Source organism: Onychomys torridus, chromosome 7, assembly GCF_903995425.1.
Source record: "Onychomys torridus chromosome 7, mOncTor1.1, whole genome shotgun sequence".
NCBI lineage: Eukaryota > Metazoa > Chordata > Mammalia > Rodentia > Cricetidae > Onychomys > Onychomys torridus.
Window position 1 is genome coordinate 19,394,999 of NC_050449.1, and position 19,919 is coordinate 19,414,917.

General features: G+C 44.7%; 1 protein-coding gene across 1 annotated transcript in view; it reads right to left on the bottom strand.

Moving 5' to 3' along the window:
• The window catches only part of Dpy19l1 (dpy-19 like C-mannosyltransferase 1), a 103,442-nt gene extending 92,237 nt beyond the window's left edge, over nucleotides 1-11,205 (bottom strand). The window contains exon 1 of the mRNA XM_036192159.1: nucleotides 10,781-11,205. Within this exon, the coding sequence (XP_036048052.1) occupies nucleotides 10,781-11,072 (292 nt within the window). The 5' untranslated portion in view covers nucleotides 11,073-11,205. The remainder of the gene's footprint in view (nucleotides 1-10,780) is intronic.
• Nucleotides 11,206-19,919: the final 8,714 nt, after the last annotated feature.

The following is a 19,919-nucleotide window of genomic DNA, read 5'->3' on the forward strand; positions in this document are numbered from 1 at the left end:
CTGAATGTATGACCCACAGCTGTTCCCACTAGCACGGGACTTCACACTCTCTGAAATGAAATGCAACAGTGATTTTCTGCCTATTTTCTATTTTCATTTTTATCTTCCTGTTCCACAACTTCAAAGCCTTGATAGGTTTGATCCATTTCATTTGTTCCTTCTTTGGGACTAGAAGGAATGTTCTATCTTAAATAGGAAAAGAAGGCACAAGCTCAATTTACTAATAAAGACATTAAGTCTCAAAATGAGAAGCAAAACTGCTCTTAAAATTCAGTCTGACTTAAAGAAACCACTTCTGGGAAGGTCTAGAAGTCACAGTGGTATAGGTTGAGGAGCAACTTTGGATAATTCTGGTCTTCTAATCCATTTAGCATTGAGGGAAAATTGACAAAAGCTGAGAAAAAAACTTAAGACACTCTTAATTATAATGATAGTATCGAATGTCTGCTCATCGGTATTAAGCAAAAGTGATCCAGGAGTCCATCTAAAGAACTTGTGGCTTTTATTTCCCCAAAGGACTCAAGGTCTCATGTAGCAAGGACACAGTAAACCCCGCAAGAGAGCTCAGGTTCCCCTGAATCCAGGTTCAGACACGAAAACGCTGAGCACATCAGCCAGCAGAGTGAGTGACATACAGAGAAATGCCTTAGAAATCTCAACAGTGTCAAAGACAAGATGGTGTGTTCAAAAGTGAACAGATGAAACAACGGAGCACAGAAAGTACACACCACCACCCCGGACAGCATGCCGGGGTTCTAAACAGAAAAAACGTACAGTCAGCTCGCACATACTTCAAATATTAATTTATGTACAAATACTAGAGTAGGCAAGTCATGATTACACAAAACATGTTTATAGGTAGTGAATTCCATCTTCCTTTAAGTGTCTTAGCCTTGCCGGGCGTTGGTGGCGCATGCCTTTAATCGAGCATTCGGGAGGCAGAGGCAGGCGGATCTCAGTGAGTTCGAGGCCAGCCTGGCCTACCAAGCAAGTTCCAGGAAAGGCACAAAGCTACACAGAGAAACCCTGTCTCGAAAAAACAAGAACAAAAACAAAAAAAAAAAAAAAAAGTCTGAGCCTTACACAATGTGAACACAAATATTTCCAAATCAAACAGGACCAGCACTGATAATTTCCATACAGTAACTTCCTTCTCATTGGCAAAACACAATGTATTTTACTGTTTTAAGAATAAATAAATAAAGTATACAACCAAATAATGTGCTTCTGAGCACACAGAGGGAAACTGTAAAATCTGGTAAATCAGTAGGGAAAGTGCAGAACCCAGGTCTCTTCAAAACAGGAAGAGACACAAAGACATGCACTGGTGTGACACACACACACACACACACACACACACACACACACACACACCTAAATATACAAATACAGCCTTCTAGGTCCACATAAAGTTACTTTTATGTATATGATGTTAAGGACTGATTCAAGACCTGGAGGATCCAAGATGCTTCTGAGCTGAAAGCTTCCTCCGTCAGGACTAGCTTTCATGGTATCAAAGGCACCCGGCAAGCTTCCAAGTGAGGAAAGCAACCAATAGTCCTATTCAACTACGATGCCTCTGAACAAAAACGATGACCAGCATGGCACAATAGCAGTAACTCAAGTGCAATAGTGGCGCAGACATCTCAGTGGTAAACAACAGCTAACCGGACTTCAGCCCCACTCAACAAGACGAAGCCATCTGGTACTAGAACCTAGGCAATTGCCCAAGGCTAGCAAAGTCATGGGTCTTGAAAGAGAACCTACAACCATCGCTTACTATATCAGCATAATTGCTAACTATATTCTAACTAGTTATCCTTATACCCAGAGGCAAAAGAAATGTTTCCTTGCAAGAGATGGAAACCATTACAGAAAATCACAACTAATCAAATGCAAATTATCAAGTGACCATGTGGCTGGTGCCCAGAGCCAACTGAAACACATCTACAACACAAGTCCTTCACCTAAGGCTCATGGATCATAGGGGAGAAGGAAGCAGAAAGACTGTGAATCTTTAGTAATTTTTAACAAGCTTATTTCCCAATAAACCACTCTAATGTTACGATAATGAAACCCCTTCCAATTGCAAACTGTCCCCGGGTATCACAAGATCTAGCTTATCTTTTAAGTTAAATGATTCAGAAATCATGACACTTATTAACTATCTTACTTAATAGCACTGCCAAACAACCAACTATGATTTTTTAATTCAGAATTTATTCATTTTTAAAAAATTAATTATGAAATCAAAATGAAAATGGGGGCACATGAAGAGACCTGAGGGTACAGAGAACCAGAATGGTTCTCAGAATGAGCAGAAACAGAAACTTCTATTCTCTCTAAAGAATTAACAGGACTCAGGACATGTGAGGTCCTCTTCCCACTGATGTGCATTCCACTGTTGTGTAAGCCTTCAGATCTGAACCCTTACAATTTGATCAACATGACTGACAAATAATTAGCTTCAAGCCCAAAGCACATGCAGGGAACTCAAGAATGATGTCCCCATAGGTAAAATCCTCAACAATAACATTAAGCTATACATACTTAGGACATTTCTGTAGACATCAAAGATGGGTGAAGAATGGAAAAACAAGGTCTTCTAAAAACAGCATTTAACTAGTAAAACAGCAGAGCACAATGAGGCTGTGTGTAAGCATGTTAACAAAGCAAGAGCCATGATTACTATGAAGTGTGAGAATGAGGGTGGACAATCACATAATTGGGCAGATTTGAATTATTATAAAATCCTGGCTGGTATATCCCACCTCCTACCATGAACTCTGCAGCCCAGGGGCTGGGCTGCACTTTCCCAGCTGCTCTCCTTATATAACCCAGCCATTTTTGTTATGAGCCCCTATTTTATTTACCATTTGGCCTCTTGCCGTCTTGGCCACTGCTCCTGATTCTCACACACACACACACACACACACACACACACACACATCTCTCTCTCTCTCTCTCTCTCTCTCTCTCTCTCTCTCTCTCTCTCTCTCTCTCTCTCCTCCCTATTCTCAAATGGCCAGGTCTAGTCTGTTGGTCATGTCCACTGTTGGACTCTCCCAGACGCCTCTGCATCTGCCTGGATTCTCCCTTACAACTATAATAAAATCTCAACCCCTTAGAAGTAGCCACATCCTTCTCCTAGTTCTTTTTTCATTCAATCATGATACTGCTGAGAAAATAAAAAGTATTTTTAAAGCACGTTCCACAACTGTTGTATACTGATGTAGTCTCAAAATTAATTCTACTTTAAAAATATACTCTTACTAAATGACTCTTGATTGCATTATAAAAGATCACCCACAGAGGAGTGATTTCTTCATGGGATTAAAGGTGTGGATCTTGAAATGGATGTAACTGTTACTAGTTTTGATTACTAGTAAGGGATGGAATTAAGGACTAAAGAAAAGTAACAAATTATTTCTTAGATATGACCTAATGGTAAATTACAGCTCGTGGCAAAAGATGAGCCCCCAATATAGATTTAGAACCAAATATATAAATAGTAAGCTTTGTAGTCTATGAAATGCAAATGTCATTAATTAAACTTACAAGAGACATTAATACACCTTTACACTCATTAAGGATTATTAATACAATCTAGCAGGATAAGGCTTTAAATAACTAGACTTTAGCAAGGTGTGTGTGTGTGTGTGTGTGTGTGTGTGTGTGTGTGTGTAATTAAAATTCCATCTACTTTCAGTATTGATGTCCTACTGTCAGCAAAAAAATAAATCACAAGTAAATAACACAGCCTTATACTGACAAGAACTAGAATAAGCTGACTGTATGCAGTTTCTGTGCTCACGAGCGCTTTATTCCCAGAGACTTTCCTATGTAGAGCACCATTTTAATAATAATGCATATTTAGGTATTATAAATATTCTTAAGAATTAACCAGAAGCCTAGTTTAGAAAGAAGGAAAATGGTTGCAAAACCCCAAATTTCTGACTTTTTCTCTGGCTTTGATGGGATTCCAGTAATTAACACAGCACACGTTCACAGCTGCTTGCTTGGCTGGGTCCAAGTTCTTGCCTGAGATCAGCACAGGAGACAACACTCCCTGGGCTTGGCCCTTCAGCTTCTCCATGGTCACAGGCCCACTACCCTGCCTGCTCTCCAGTCTTCATCCCGGTATCTGTCTATCAGATCCCTTTTCCTTCCTTCTAAAGAAAGAAACAAGGGAGAATGTGGTGATACACTGTGTACCCTAATAAACTTGCCTGAGGATCAGCAGCCAGCCAGCCACTAGATTAGACATAGAGGTCGGGCAGTGGTAGCACACACCTTTAACCCCAGTACTTGAGATCTCACACCTTTGCTTGGGAGGCACACATGCCTTTAACCCCAGGAGGTAATATGGCTGGGCAGAGAAGGGTATATAAGGCGTGAGGAAACCATCTAAGATTCGAACAACAGGAGAAACACGTTACTGGAAAACTGCTGCAGTTTCTTAGAACTGGCTGCTGCAAGGCTCCATGTGTCCTCTTGCTACAGGCTCACTAGATGAAACACTGCATAGCACCTAAGAACATGAACTCAGAAGACATGGGACTTGGGTTCAAATCCTGACCTTAAAAAAACCCAGGGATGACCTTGCATAAGTTAGGTTACTAAGCTCCAATGTACCTCAGATCCCCCTTCTAGTAAATAAAATAGTTACAATGCCATGGTCAGACCGTTAAATGAGTGTTCATCTGCAGCACTGGGTACAAAGCAGGGCAGGGCAAGAGACCCCTCCCCCAGAGGAAGATGCTATTTGTGGAATAGGAAGTCACTTACCCTGATGCCGAAAACCACCTGTTTGCTGAAAACTTACTATTTTCTATTCCACTCACAACTGTTCTTTTGTCCTACCATCAACCTGACATTTCAAACTGGGTACCCCACAAACACCTCACAAGTCGTGTGTTCAGACACAATCTTTGCCCTTCTCCATCAAACCTGCTCTGGTCCTCATCTGTACAGTCTTCTTGTCTCCTCCAGGAAGACCTCCCCGCATCCCCTCACACTAAGGCCAATTCACCCCAAGGTCCACCAGTTTTTACCACAAAAATCCATCTGAAATCTACTCCCTCCTGCCATCTCCACAGCCATGCCTTCTGTTCATGCCAACAACCCTTGTGGGCCCTGGACAAGACCCACCTTGGGAGTAGGGCCTGCTTTATTTTCCAAGCACAGATTTCTCAGAACTAAAATGTAAACATGCCCCTGTCTTGCTCAGCACTCCTCAGGGGCTTCCCACTGTAGCAGAAATAAACTCACTCCTATTCCACATCTGGTCCACAGGCCACCGTTCCTCCCTCATAGGGTGAGACCTGTTCCTTCCTCCCCCGTGCCCTTGGCTGCATCAGGAACCCATCTTCTCATGCTCCACACAATTCTCACAGGCTCAGTTCTGAGACAGACGCCACCGCTTCTCCACCCTCTGGCAAAGGTCAACTACAAGGCCCCTTCCCAAAGCCTTTCTTGGCTTTACTAAAGTGGATATTCCCCGGCTTTGGGATTTCCTTTGTTCATTTTGCTTCATGTTCCCCAACACAGAAGCCCTTTCCTTTCCTCCAATGCACTTACTACAAAGCATAACTACCTAGTCACTTATTCTTACTTCCAGAATGCAAACTCCACAGTGGTAGGCAGTACAGGTTTCTTGTCCGTCTTCCTCCCAGGATGCACCTGGCACAGCAGGCATTCAAATCGGGGAGTATAAAGGAACCAGATGTACTATTTTACATGTATTATCTCACTTACTATTGTACTCTAACCAAAGCATCTACCATCCCCATCTTAGAGATAAGGAAATAATGGGAGGCATTGGAGGAGAATAGGCTTCCAATGCAGGTCGGCTTCCACCACCTCACCCCTTGCTGGACCACTCCAGTTCCCAGTACCCAGACTCAACTCTCTGCCTTCACGGCCTTCCTCCCTGTCCCTGGCTAGTCCCAGGCTCTCATAAACCATGCCTTGATGATAACGGTTCCAATGGGGTGTTTGCCTCCCCCTTACACTTGCCAGTACTTGGGAAGCATTCTGGTGCCACCACTGGGGAAGTGCTACTACTAGGTTCTCATAGGTAGAACCTGGGACTCTGTTCATCCCCCTGCAAGGCACACAACAGTCCCCCAAAACATCATGAGGCTCAACTGCGCTGCAGCTGCCACAGGAAGAGGGTCTGAAGTGTAAGAGAGTGACATGACTTCTGTCTGAGTCACTGTCCCATTGCTGTGAAGAGACATCATGGCCACAGCAACTAATAAAGGAACTGGCGTACAGTTTCAGAGGGTTAGTCCATCATCAGCATGACCAGAAGCATGCTGGCACACAGACATTGCGGTGCTGGAGAGGGAGCTAAGAGTTCTACATCTGGATCCACAGGCAACAAGAAGAAAAAGACATTGGGCCAGGCTAGAGTTTTTAAAACCTCAAAGCCCACTCCCCCAGTGACACACTTCCTCCAACAAGGCCACATCTCCTAACTCTCTCAGGAGGCACCACTCCCCAGTGACACACACATCTGTATTAAAATATGTGAGCCTATGGGGGCATCTACACTCAAACCACCACAGTTACCTTTTTAATAACTTACAAATGGCATCTTACATTACAGTCTTGCACTACTAGCATACTTTGTATGCATGTTCAATAGGAATATTCCCCAATTTCAACCCAAACCAGAGCCCTCTCCCATGACCACAACGTCCGTCCTGCTTTTGATAACGGCCAGGACGCAGGTGGCTCAGAAGTGGCAACTGACAACTCCAGTTCTGAAGACACGACAGAGAGTGAGAGGAACTGTGAGGAACTGTGGCCACCGATAGTTCGTGTGACCATTTCAAGGAAGTGGGTGGAGCAGAGTAGAGGCAAAGGTGCCTACCACCGGGCCTGACAACCTGAGTTCTGGCCCAGGCACCCACTCAGTAGGAAAGAAATGATTCCTGAAAGTTTATCTCTAACATACAAACACTGTGGCACATATACACACTCGAGCACATACATGTGCCTACACAGAGAGAGAGAGAGAGAGAGAGAGAGAGAGAGAAAGTAAATAAATGAAAATAAATAAATAAAAGGAGGGGTATACATTTACAGTTTCTATAGGCTGCAGCCATGAAGGAATTCCATTTCCCAGAGTTGCCAATCTGCTTCTAGAAAGCTCAGTGGTTGTACAGGCCTTACCTGGCATGCAGGAAGCCTTGGAGTCAATCCCCAGCATTTAAAAACCACTTCCTCCAATGTGCTTCCCCACTGCCATATTCCCAGGCCCAGACACACAATTAAGTGGTCTAATGTGTGATTCACAGGATGTTTCACGTTTTCTGATACTGCCAGTGTGCAGCTCAGGTTAAGAACCGATGTTCTAAACTGGGTGGTTGTGGCACACACCTTTAATCCCAACACTCAGGGGGCAGAACCAGGCGGATGTCTGTGAGTTTGAGGCAGCCTGGTCTACAGAGAGAGATCCAGGACAGGTACCAAAGCTACACAGAGAAACCCTGTCTCGAAAAACAAAAACAAAAAGCAAACAAACAAACAAACAAAACAAAAAAGAATCGCTGTTCTAATCCAGCTCTCTCATCTTACACATGCACAAACGAATGACAAAAACCTCAGTATGTGGCTCAGAAACCCAACAAGTTTGAAGCAGGTGTGGAAAGAAAGGCAAGAGACAGTAAGAAAGTCCTTGTTCAGTTCTCTTGCTATCATAAAATATCCTGACAAATAGCAGCACAGGGGAGGGGGAGGTCCACGTGGCTTCAAATCCCAGGCAATAGCCCATTACTCAAGAACGGAAAGCACCACACTCATAGTCGGGAGCAGAGAGAGAACAAACACATGGATTCATCTTTGCTAGCTTGTTCTCACCAGCTGTCTCCACTCTTGCACTGTTCAAGATACCTGCCTAGGAACAGAACGGTACAGCCCATGACTGGCTGGGTCTTCTTACATCAGTCAACAGTCAAGATAATCTCTACTGGCCAATCAGATAATTTCTAACACTCTCTTCTCAAGTAATTCTAAAGTAGTGTCAAATTGACAGCTGGAATTAACCAGCACAAAAGGAAAGGGGGAAAAACTTACTAAAAGGCAGTACTAACTGGCCTTTGCTAGTTGGTGTCCACTCTTCACCTCTCTGCCTTGACCCCAGGCTGTAGCTGCTCCAGCAGGTCTGACAGTGGAAGGCACTACAAGCAGGAGTGTGGGGAGACTGTGCAGCTCCTCTCGGGTGCCCTCGGCTCTCTCGGCACAGCCGAGAGCACACACACCTCCCGACAAAGCCTTGGCTCCCCAAGCCTCACATGGCACCAATGAGTACATGCCCACTGCTCAGTGTACCTCAATGGCTTAACAGCTTTTGTAGGTTTCTCAAACCTATTCATGACTCTGAAAACAAATTATTAATGGTTCCTGCCTGAACACGGAAATCTTTGCAGACACATCTATGTACCACTCTCCAAGGTGGGAGCATGTTAGAAGCAATGTATATTATTTACTGTGGTCAGGAAAGTTTGGAAAATAGTTTCAAGGTTCTCCCTCCTCCACTGCCTCCCATAGCTGGAAGCAACTAGATTGAAACTCCCAAAAATAAACATTTCAAGACTTCTTTGTCACCACTGAATAAGTAGTAACATCCATATTTAAGAAAAGCATACATTCTTACTAAAAGGTCACCACTGTTCAACAGTGGAGAGGGCACCATTGCTAAGTGGTTTATCAGTGCCCAGCACACATGAAGAAAAACTAACCAGTTCTAACGTATGCCACTATCATGGAGTTTCAAGTGAAGGATATTTATTCTTAAACAGGAATCAAGCTACTTTGTCATGGCCCACTATATAGCTGATAAAGCAGAGCAACTGAAGTTAATTCAAGCAACAAGTGATATGCAATGCCTCTCAACACAAAAGACCAAGGAGCCATTTCAAAGTTCCACACTGCAGTACAAAGTTCACCCACTCTGAGAAGGTCAAGTCAGAGGAAAGGAAGCAGCTTGCGAAGACACAGAAATGGCTAGAATGGTGTTTTGGCAACGTGGTGCGAGAAGGGAATCACTACTGCTTGAGTAGTAGTCTTGAGCGTTCAGGGCCAGAACTGAACCAAGCACAGCAGGTCTGATCGTTCGCCAGAACCTTCTCTCCAGGTGCTGTGAGGCCTCACGGCAGACATTCAAGCAAGAGGACAAAGACTTTGGTGTCCCTCCAAACTCCACATGCCTGATGACCTCTGTCCAGAGAAAACCTAAGACTGTGGTTCATCATGCTTCACAATGTCAAAAGAGCAAATCAAGAGAAATGCTATATTGCACAAAACTGTATTTCTGCAAGGGCATTACTAAATTCAAATATAAGCCATTCAATATAAGAAAACCCAAAGGAAACTCACCGTAAAATATGAAAAAAGCAGAATCGCTTAAAAATCTATTATTGTCTTTCCCTGAAATAAAAACAATCCATCCACTATTTCACTTCAATTGCTGTTTATCCTAGCCATTCATGAAAGCTGGAGATTTATTCTGTCATGGAAATCGGGATTATGCACTTGCTTTTACAATAGAAACTGATGCTGCTAAATGATTTAGACACAAGCCTGCATCACCCACCGAATTTTTAGTTTTGCTCCTCAGGACATCCGTGAGTAAGTAGGGCATGGGTTATCCACGTAACAGGGAAGGCCCTCAAAGTAAGGCATAAACCAACCTCAAGCTCTGTGCACTAGCTCTGAATGCCTTCCACCTCATCCACTGTACCACGCTGCCTCCCCAAGGTGGATTTAACCTGTACACCAGCCAGGTTCTCAAGCTAGCTACTGAAGGGAGGCATGACAAAAATAATGAATTTGCCTAATCCTGGCCCAACTATAAAAAGAGAAAATATCCTTGTAACAGTGCCAGCCTTCTTGAACCCACAAACACAGAACCATGTCTGGCTTTCAGTGACTAAATGATTGCGGTAGAGGCTACCCCACAGTACGGCTGATTTTGCTGTATGGCCCATCGAACTCCAAATTCCAAAGCTCGAAGCACCCCCAAACACTTAGATGTCAACTAAGGAACAGTGAAAAGATAGTAACAAAATATCACCAGTAACTAAATAATTCAATAAGCAAAGCCTACTGTGGCAAAAGTATTAAAGGATCTTAATGAGGGACTTGGAAAAAATTAGGCCTGCTAATCGAAATTTCAATAAACTTGCCCTATCGGACAAAGTCAATCAGAAAACGAACCCAGAAGGCAGTCCACACGTGAATGCTTCAACTTTATTTCTTTTAGACAGTTACAACCCATCCATTTGGTGCATGGACAGAAGGAAGAGAGACGCCAGCAGGGAAGGGTAAAGCTTGAGCATCCAAAACACAACACAACCTGGAAAGTGAGAGAATCACAAAGTGCCACCCTCAGTGTTTGTGGCCAAGAAAGAAAAAAGCACGCTAAAATTTAATTATAAGTTTGGCAACTTTCTAAGACAGGAACCTGAGTGTTTCGAGCTCCAGGAATCGCTCCCATCCCTAAACAAGCCATCCTCCGAGATAGCGGCCACGCCAGAGGCGAAGAGTGCGTGGACTGTCGCCGCGGGCTTTAGCCGGGTCTCCTCCGCGCGGACCAGCCCGCCCGCCCCGCCAGCCCAGCAGCTCACGATCTCCGGGCCGTGTTTTTAAAAGCCCGGGCGGACAGCGGGGCGGAGGGTGAGCGGAGCTGGGCCCCCGGAAGGAGCGGGAGGAGCAGGGAGGAGGCAGGAGCGTCCCGGGAAAAGTCGGAGAGGGCTGCTAACTGGCTCACCTAGCAGCAGCGTGCTCCAGGTCCGGCCGCGCCCGCGCCGCAGGCCCAGCGCCCAGCGCAGCCCGGCCGCCAGGCGGCCCGCGAGGCCGTCCGGGGCGGGCGCAGCGGTCTCCGCGCGGGGCCCCTTCCTGCCCGCCGCGCCTCTGCGCCCCGGCGACGGCGGCGCGCGCTCCGGCCCCGGCTCCCCGGCGCCCACCTCGGATGCCCCGCTCACTGGCGGCGGTGATGCGCGGGCCGGCCGGGGCGGCCTGGAAGCCGCGTCCCGGTGCTTGCTCCGCGCCTGCAGGACCATCTTAGCATAGTCGCGCCCGCTAGCTGCGCGCGCCCGGACAGGAGCCGGGATCCGCGGACTGGCGGTCGCTCACTCCGGCCGGCGAGGGCGGGCCGGGAGGCGGGGACAGCGCGGGCCGGGCGGCCGCTGCCTACTGCTGGGCGGCCGGGAGGCGGCGCCGGACTCGCGCGCCTCCGCCGTTGCCGCTCTCGGGTTGCCACGGCGACAGCGGAACGCCGCGGGCCGGGGGCGGGGACAACCTGCGAGCGCCGCGGCCCCGCCCCTCCAGCGCGCGCGCCCAGGCGCGTGCGGGCCGGCAAGCGCGCACGCGCGGGCCGCGAGCGGGGCGGGACCGGCGGCCAAGGGAGCGGCGCGGACGACCTCCCGGAAGCGGCCGTGCGCCCTCGGGGGCAAGCGATCGGGCTCTGGTGCTGCGTGGCCCTGGATCGCGCGTAGAGGGAACCGGGTGGCCACGGAAGGTCTCAGGGCGTGAGCTTCCGAGTTCTGTGCGTTAGGCTTGTGCGTGAAACTAACGGAGTAAAGTGTGGCCTCGCTGTTCCAAGCAGCAAGCTTTCTGGTTCACCGAGGAGAACGTGGGGCCGGACCGAGTATTGAAATAGTGTCGGATGGGTTGGAGCTGAGTGTGAACTGAAAAGCCTAGCTAGGAACCCCAACTAAAGGCATAAACGAAAAGGGACTGCCAGCCAGGGTTACCAACATGTTACTTTTCCCTGCTGCGTCCTATCTTCCTTACTAGAAAGGATGGAAACTGCTAAGATGCAAGACTTGAAAACGAATCTTCTCATAGCCAAGTGTAAGGGTAAATGAAGAAGCCCGAATATATCCCAAAGTTAATCTTCCTTGCCTCCACCCCAGCGCTCTTTGCACAAAGCCTTGGAGAATTACATGATTCCGGTTTTCTCCATTGTAATTACAGGAGTTTCAGGTGTCTGTGGCTTCTCTTTCTCACGACTTTACTAATATCAGGATTCATTAACTCAGGCAAAAAGAATGGATTTTGTGAAAGGACTTAGCGCTGTATAACACTTAGTAAGTTTCCTGAGTTTGAATATTAAAATATGTATTGAAACAAGGAACACCTGTGTAAGACACGAATGTGAAAAGTGATTGACTGTGTCGTGCAGAAGGCTTGTGTGGTGAACCAAGATATCCGGTCAATCTAGTGATGTTTCTGGGGTTGATAATGAGTTTATCACCCACCAGATTAAAAAGAAACTTTACCCAGCATCTGCCAAAGACAACAATAAAGTCATCATTAGCATAATTTATTAATTAGGAAGCATATAGAGATACAGTATTGGATTGCTTGTCTCTCGGCTAAGGACTGCTTCTCAACCAATTTCTTCAAAAGAGTGTCACTGGATATATTAGCTACGCTCCAGGGCAGGCCTCATACCCAGGAGTGGTTGGCCAACAGAAAACGAACTCTATGATTATGTTTTTGTGAAATTTTTGTTGCAAAATGTTTTGGCTTTTCTGTCATTCTGGTCTTTTGTTGTAATTTCCGTTTTTGTGCTTTTGTTTTAAGAGAGTGGAGGAAGAAAATTGGGTGGGTAGGTAGGTTCTGGAAGGGGGGATCAAAATATATTGTAAGAAAAAATTACATAAAATGTATACAAAAAGGAAAAAGTTTCTATGTGCTTGTTTCCTATGAATACTGGGCTCTGTAAGGGAACTTGCAGGGAAGAAAAAAACAAACAAAAACCAACTTCCCTTTAGCTGGTACCATTCTATCAGATGACTTTCTTGTTGAGTAAATGAATGAATGAGTGCAGGAAGTAGCATAATCGAACAATCATTCATAACAAGATGATCCTAACCCTTGCACCTTCTCCACGTGGTATGAGTTTCTGGAAGAAACCAATTCTTTGTCCTACTCCTCTTGAACTACATCAAGGACCCGAGCTCAGAACTTGGCTGAAAATTTGTTCCACTGACTTGAAGGGGACCAGGTAGGGCTTGGGCAGATCTTAGTTCCTCTTCTGTGATGAGCAACCGTGAACAAAGGCAGCGTGTGAGCAATTGGGGAGTTTTGCTTGGTTTTGGTTTTGGTTTTAAACATGATTTTAACAGGCACTGTGGTACATACTTGCAATGTGGTACATACTTTGGGGTGAGGTGAAGCAAATGAATATCAAGTTTGGAGCCAGCCTGTGCTGCATAGCAATACTCTGTCAAAAAAATAAAAAAATAAATAAAATAAAATAAATTGCAAAGTGATCATTCTAGAACTGGATCAAAGTTCCTGCTCCTGTGCCTGGCATGACTCTCCTATTCATGCCCTTCACTTTTTGAACTCAGTTGCCCCATCCTGTGATAAGGAGAATAAAAATACCTACCTGGCAAGTTTGACAGGTTTGCAAAACTTGGAAGGAAGGAAGGAAGGAAGGAAGGAAGGAAGGAAGGAAGGAAGGAAAAGGAAGAAAGGGTAGAGTTTCTAGCAATTATATGTTGCTCTATGAAGGGTTAAAGGGACTTGGGCAAGGCAGTTGTTAAGTGTCCAGAGCACTGGGTAATGATAAGGAAGAGGAGGATGCTTTGCCCTGCCAGAGACTTAAGCTGACAGTCCAAGATATTCTGAGGCAAGAGATTAAGGGCTGCCCTAGACTTCAGTGGCCCTCAATTCTTTGCGTGTCAAGCTCCTCAGATCTGAACTGTGGCTCCCTTACTGTACAAGATAGTGTCCATTTCATGAATCATTAAGCCTAGACAAAACAGCAGACCACTCCTGCTGCCCTGACCCACCCCCCCAAGGGAGGATGTTTCACACAGGGAAGGTGATACACTGAACATGGCATCTTCCAAGATATGCCAGACTCGATTTAATCTTCATAAAATCCAGAAGAGGCAGAATACAGTTCATTCATCTCAGTATCCTTAAACCAGTGCCTGCTGCAAAGTGGTGGATAGTTAAAGAACAGCCCCCCCCAAAAAAAAAACCTCACAAACTGAAAGTTGCATTCTATTAATATAAAATAATACGTGCATGAGCCTATGAATCAATTCAAGGTTATAATGAATTTAAATTAAGCATTCATATTGCAGTTCTTTACTATGCTTCCTTTCTATGCTTTAATGATATACCAGAAAGACAATTCCTACCGTGACAGTATAGAAATATTAGCGTGAGACAAACAGCCAGGTACCAGAAAGAAATACTACTCAAGAAAGGATCCCTGAATCTGATCCCTTTCTCACTATAAAACTATATTTTCCCATTGACATAAAAGCTTTATATTGAAAACACTTTGTGTCACTTTAGGGGTGGTGGTAGAGTTATATCCTACCAAAGTAAACACAGAACGAAGATTAAAAGTATAACCCCCTAAGGCAAGAGTGGTAATGAAGAGAGTGAAACTTAATGCCATTTCAGTGTGGGGTCAGGGAGACATCAACTGGGTAATGAGGAAAGTCAGTGGGATCAAGGCAAGGCTGAGCTGGGAACTGGTCTCTGTGTTATCATTTAAAGGCTCTTATTTGGATCTCCCAAATGCTCCCCTTCATTTTCCTACTCACAGGTAACAGACGCATGTGGAATCTCTGGTATTTATTTTTTGTTCTCTTGAACCACATCCTTTGATCTCTGTTTTAAAGAACCGCCCTAAAGTTAGTTAGGTGGTTTCCAGCTTCCTCCAAGAGAGGAACCAGAACAGTCCTGGCACTTCATCGAAGCCTACATTGGGTACAGAAAAGTCCATCTGTGTAGCATCTGGCTTTCAGCAGAGCTCCAACATTAACCTGTCATTGTGTTTGTTTTAACACACTTTCTTAAAGTAGGGAGAAAAAGTACATAAATTGCTGGTTTATTGCTTTTCATATATTTTATCTTGTGTCTTTCTTGTATCTGACCTTGTAATTTAAACTATTCATACTCCCATGAGTTTTCCCTAGAGAGTTCATTATTAGGCTTAGTTATAGCGTGTAGTCAATCACTCTATTGCCGAGGAGCGTGTCTGTTGAACTAAAGTGTAATTCCAATTATTGAGGGCTTACTAGGACCCAAGTGCCTTAGCACATATTACAAACATTAAAAATTCATATGCCAAATCTCTATCCCGGAAGAGCCTAAGGTTTAATTGGTGAGAAAAATAAGATAGAACAAAATATGCTCACACAACAAAGTGTATGATTTAGAATATAAGGAATAAACTCAAAACAAGAAATGATGACTGACATGATGGAGGAGTTTTTGGAAGGGACAGAGATTTGACCTAGGCATATATTTTGATTAAAAAGGACTGTGGACAAATCAAAATAAGCAGGGGTAAGCACATTTCTGATGCCCTTCATCTGTATTTGTCAGATAGCATGTTTTAATATGACTATCTAAAATCCTGTTTGGAATGAAGGGACTGAATGAGTTACTTTATAAATGGGCCATGAAATGTTCAGAATGTACAACCCATAGTGTGACTTTCAGTGCTCCCAGATCTGCCTAGATTGGACAACATCCAGAGTGCCGAGACTCATCCATACTATCGGTAGTCTTGGGAATAATGGAAGACAAGAGTCCACCTCTAGTCTCTTTGGACCAGAACTTGCTAGCACCTAGCATGCCTCTGTGAACTCCTTGCCAAATCCCAGCCCTTCCTCTCACTTGCCTACAGGAAGATTAGGGATAATTCTCTCAAAATATATGGTCAGTCTCCTATTACCAGTGCACAGGTCTGTATTGAGTTGCATCCTTGCCTCCCTGTGGGTCACAGGTTAAAGGCTGATTTCCCAACTGTTGGGATATGATAGGAGTCTTAGGCAGTAGGGTATGCTTGAAGGGAATATTGGCATACGTCCCCTGCCACCTCTGCTTCCTGGCTGTCATGAAATGAGCTGCTTTGCTCCATCATGTGCTCTTTGATGGTCAGCCTTGCCTCAGGCACAGAACAGTCCAAACAAATGGTGATGCACGGACACCTCTAGAAGTGTATACCAAAATAAGAATGTTCTTCCTTTGTTTATCTCAGAGAGTTATGTAACAACAGAAAGCTAGCCAACACAAACAAAGAAAGTCCGAAAATGGGGCATTAATATGGCCTGCATTGAGCACAAAGTTCATAATTCTTTGAAACAGGCTTGTGGAAGGAACTTGGGAAAGGTTCAAAAATCAGGTCAGAAAAAGCCTGAAGTACCGTAAATATTAATACGTGGTTCTGATGGGGGCTCAGAAAACCAGAACCCCAGTACAGATGCAGACAAGGAAGACTGTGCTGATCAAACTTCAGAAGGAGATCAAGTGTTGAGAATGGAACTAACTGTCAAGTTTGTGACATTCTGCAATGAGCTTGACTATATTCTGCCTGTGCCAGGAGACTTTGTAAAATGGTTAGTTTTAAAAGATGATGGACTTGTTTACATGGTGGAGGAAAATTCTAGGCACCACAGCATGCAGACACTGGCATGGATATTGCTGATTATGTCTAGCCAGATTTACACTAAAAATCATGAGCAAAACATGTTTGAAAAACTCACAATTTGAACAAAATGACAGCTTGTTAAATTCTGATTACTGAAGTTATTAACACCATTGAAAAGAAGCCAAGCACTCTGTACCGAGAGAAGGGAAATATGTCTGAGGGCATCTCAGGGATCAGCAAGTGCCACCCTCCCAAGCTTAAAGTATACATTCATAAACCTTCGCTTTGAGAAAGACAGTGGTCCCCAAGCATGTGCTTCTGCACAATCAGCCAGTTGTACTGGTTTTATGAGCATAATAAATGTGAGTTGTGGGGTAATGGAGGCATCCATACAGAATTCTTAAAAACCAAGGAAGCCTGGAGTATGTGGCAGGGTCAGGGTTCCTGCAGGCAGTCTAGGAGAAGGTAATCTATGAAACTGAGTGAAGCCACAGCTGTGACAGACAGTTCAGGGTAACAGAGGTGTCGGGAACACAGGCCACAGCCCTGGGGAGCTGGCTCAGCATGTGAAGCATCTGCTGTCCAAGAATAAGAACGAAAATTTAATTCCCCAGCACTCACAACAACAACAACAACAACAACAACAACAACAACAACAACAACAACAAAGCAAGTCTTCAAAAAGTGAACTTCAGATTCAATGAGCAATCATGACTCAAGTTAATACAGAAGAAACTAAGAATGATAAATTGATGTCATTCTTCTCAGGAAGAGCGTAATTCTGTCAGGCAGACAGGACAACCCTGGGTAACATCTCCTGGCAAAGGCAGCCCTGGTCTTTCTGGAGATACCTACGACAATATTTTACATGGTTAATCTCCCCATTACTCCAAATAACAAAGCCTTGAAATCTGTCTCTTTGAAACAAGTTTAATAACTCAAAATTATAACTTGGGGCTATGAAACCATATAAGCTGATGAAGATTTCTGTTCTGCTCTGGTTCCCTTTTGTGCATTAGCCAAGAACCGGTTGTGTGCTATTATTAAAGAGGGTTTTTCTTTGTTAACCTATACCAAAGGGACTAAAGGGAAGATGCATAGAAGTGGAAATTTGGAATCTTTCTCTGGCCTCTTTATATACATGAGCACACCCCAGCATACACAAACAATCTCTTTGGTCTGGATGCTAGACATGGCACTACAGAATCTGATGCTTCTCTATTGGGGTTTGGTCCTATGCTATTGGTATTTCATTCCTCCTCTTTGTAATAGGAGTGCCATTGTATGTTGAAAGTATGGAACTTATTTTTAAAGATTTACAGTTGTTCAAAGCTAAGAGTCTGCTTTACATCTCAAAAGAGACTTTGGGTTGGATTTTGAGTGAGTGATCCTAGAAACTTTAAGACTTTGGTGACTCTCGGAGAAGAACTGAATACATTTTGCATTGTGAGATGGGACAGGAAGCTTTCAGGGCCAGGTAACTAATGCTATAATTTGGATCTGAAATGCCCCCAGAAAGCATATGTGTTAAAGGCATAGTCCCTGCTAGGGACACTATCAGGAGGAAGTAAACTCTTGAGGAAATAGGGGCTGGGTATAGAAAATAGTAATAGGGAACAAAGTAAGTCAAAAGGTACCTCCAAATGACCATTGAAGGAAACAGAGGGATTCCTAGCCCTTTCTCTGTTTCCTGAAAGCTACAAGGTAGTTGGGTCTGTTCCCTGTGTGCTTCTACCATGATGTTCTGATTCGCCTCACCTTGAAGCAACTGAGCCAAATGCCCCTTGGCTGAAATAATAAGCTCAAATAAAATTCTTGACTATTACTTCTCCTTCTCCTTCCTCTTCTTCTTCTCCTTCTCCTCCTCCTCCTCTTCTTCCTCCTCCTCCTTCTCCTCCTCCTCCCTTCTTCTCCTTCTCCTCCTCCTCCTCCTCCTCCTCCTCCTCCTCCTCCTCCTCCTCCTCCTTCTCCTCCTCCTTCTTCTCCTCCTCCCTTTTTCTTCTTCCTTTCTTTTAGGGAGGTGAGGGGGTTGAGACAGAGTTTCTCTGTGTAGCTCTGGCTGTCCTGGAACTCACTCTGTAGATCAGGCTGGTCTCAAACTCACAAAGATCTGTCTGCCTCTGCCTCCCAAGTGCTGGGATTAAAGGCACTTGCCTGGCAAGTTCTCTTCTTTTAAGTCATCTCAGGTTATTTTGTCACACCAATAGAAAGTTAGAAGTGCCTGGAATCTTTGTGCATGCGCAGGTATGTCCCCCCTTTTTTGAATCATTCACCCCAAGATCCAGTCTGACCCAACACTCTCAGCCCTTGTCCATGATCTTCCCCTAAAACCTATGGCAGGCTCACACATTTCACCACAGTACTTTCCCAGACTTCCTTTCTGCCTCCTGCAAAGACTCTTTGAACCCTTATCTGTAGTACTGGCCTTTCTGTTCTCCACTCTTCACTCACTGTAGCAAACCCTACCCCATCCTCCCTTACAGTTCCGGATAAACAGTTCCTTCCATTTCCTTCACCCGGGACCTGCATCCCTAACCCATCTCATCTGCTCAGTTTTATGTTCTCATCATGTACCTTTTAACCACCCCAATCTGCCTTTGCGTTGTACAATCCAAGTTATCCAAATCTAGTGATTCCATCGTCTGTTATTCTGAGTCAATGACAGACCCGCCACTGCAACTCAGGTTGGTTTCATCTCACCCACATGGCAAAATTTCACTGCACAGCTCTGAGATCTGCACCCATGCAGCTAAGGAATGCTAGGGAAATGCCACAACTTAGAAGGTAGGAACCCCTATGAATTCTCAATTCTTTCACCAACTAGACCCTAACAGCTACCTTTTACATTTTTCTAACCCCATTCTCCATTGCAGGTGTAGAAAATGTCCACTTAATGTTTTATACCTACACATGCCACCAGGCCTCTCATTCCTAGAAGATGATCTCTTATCCTCCTCCATGCCACTGGACACTTTTAGAAGGAAATGTCATATTTTTCCTCAGAGTCATCCTTGGTCTCCTTCCCTTTGATAAAAAAAAGAGGAGCTGCCCCCTTCATATCCAACCTCTCTTCTAGTTGGTGGCCTACAGCATCCGATTATCTTTGTGTTTCACTCTATCAACTAGATGCTTGGTTTACTCTTGATTCTTCTGAGTGATTCCAAGTTTCAAGCAAGGTCAAATGTTACCTATCTTAACTAGCACTTTCCTGCAAGCGAGTATCTCAAGGCTACCATCCCCTTCTTCCTTCATCCATAGATGCTCTCAGCAGAGCTCCTTATACCTGCTGTATTTGTATACTTATTTTCCTACCAGGCTCATGGAACCCTGGCATTTACAGTTAATGTCCTACAGCTATTCTTCTGCCAAGGCCATAACAACCTTCACATTATCAGCCATAGGAACACATCACCTTCTGCCCTGGAATCTGATCACTCACTTCCTGTGGTCACTCTGAACCACTCTCTCAGTTGTTGGTGATCCCTTTGTCTGCTTT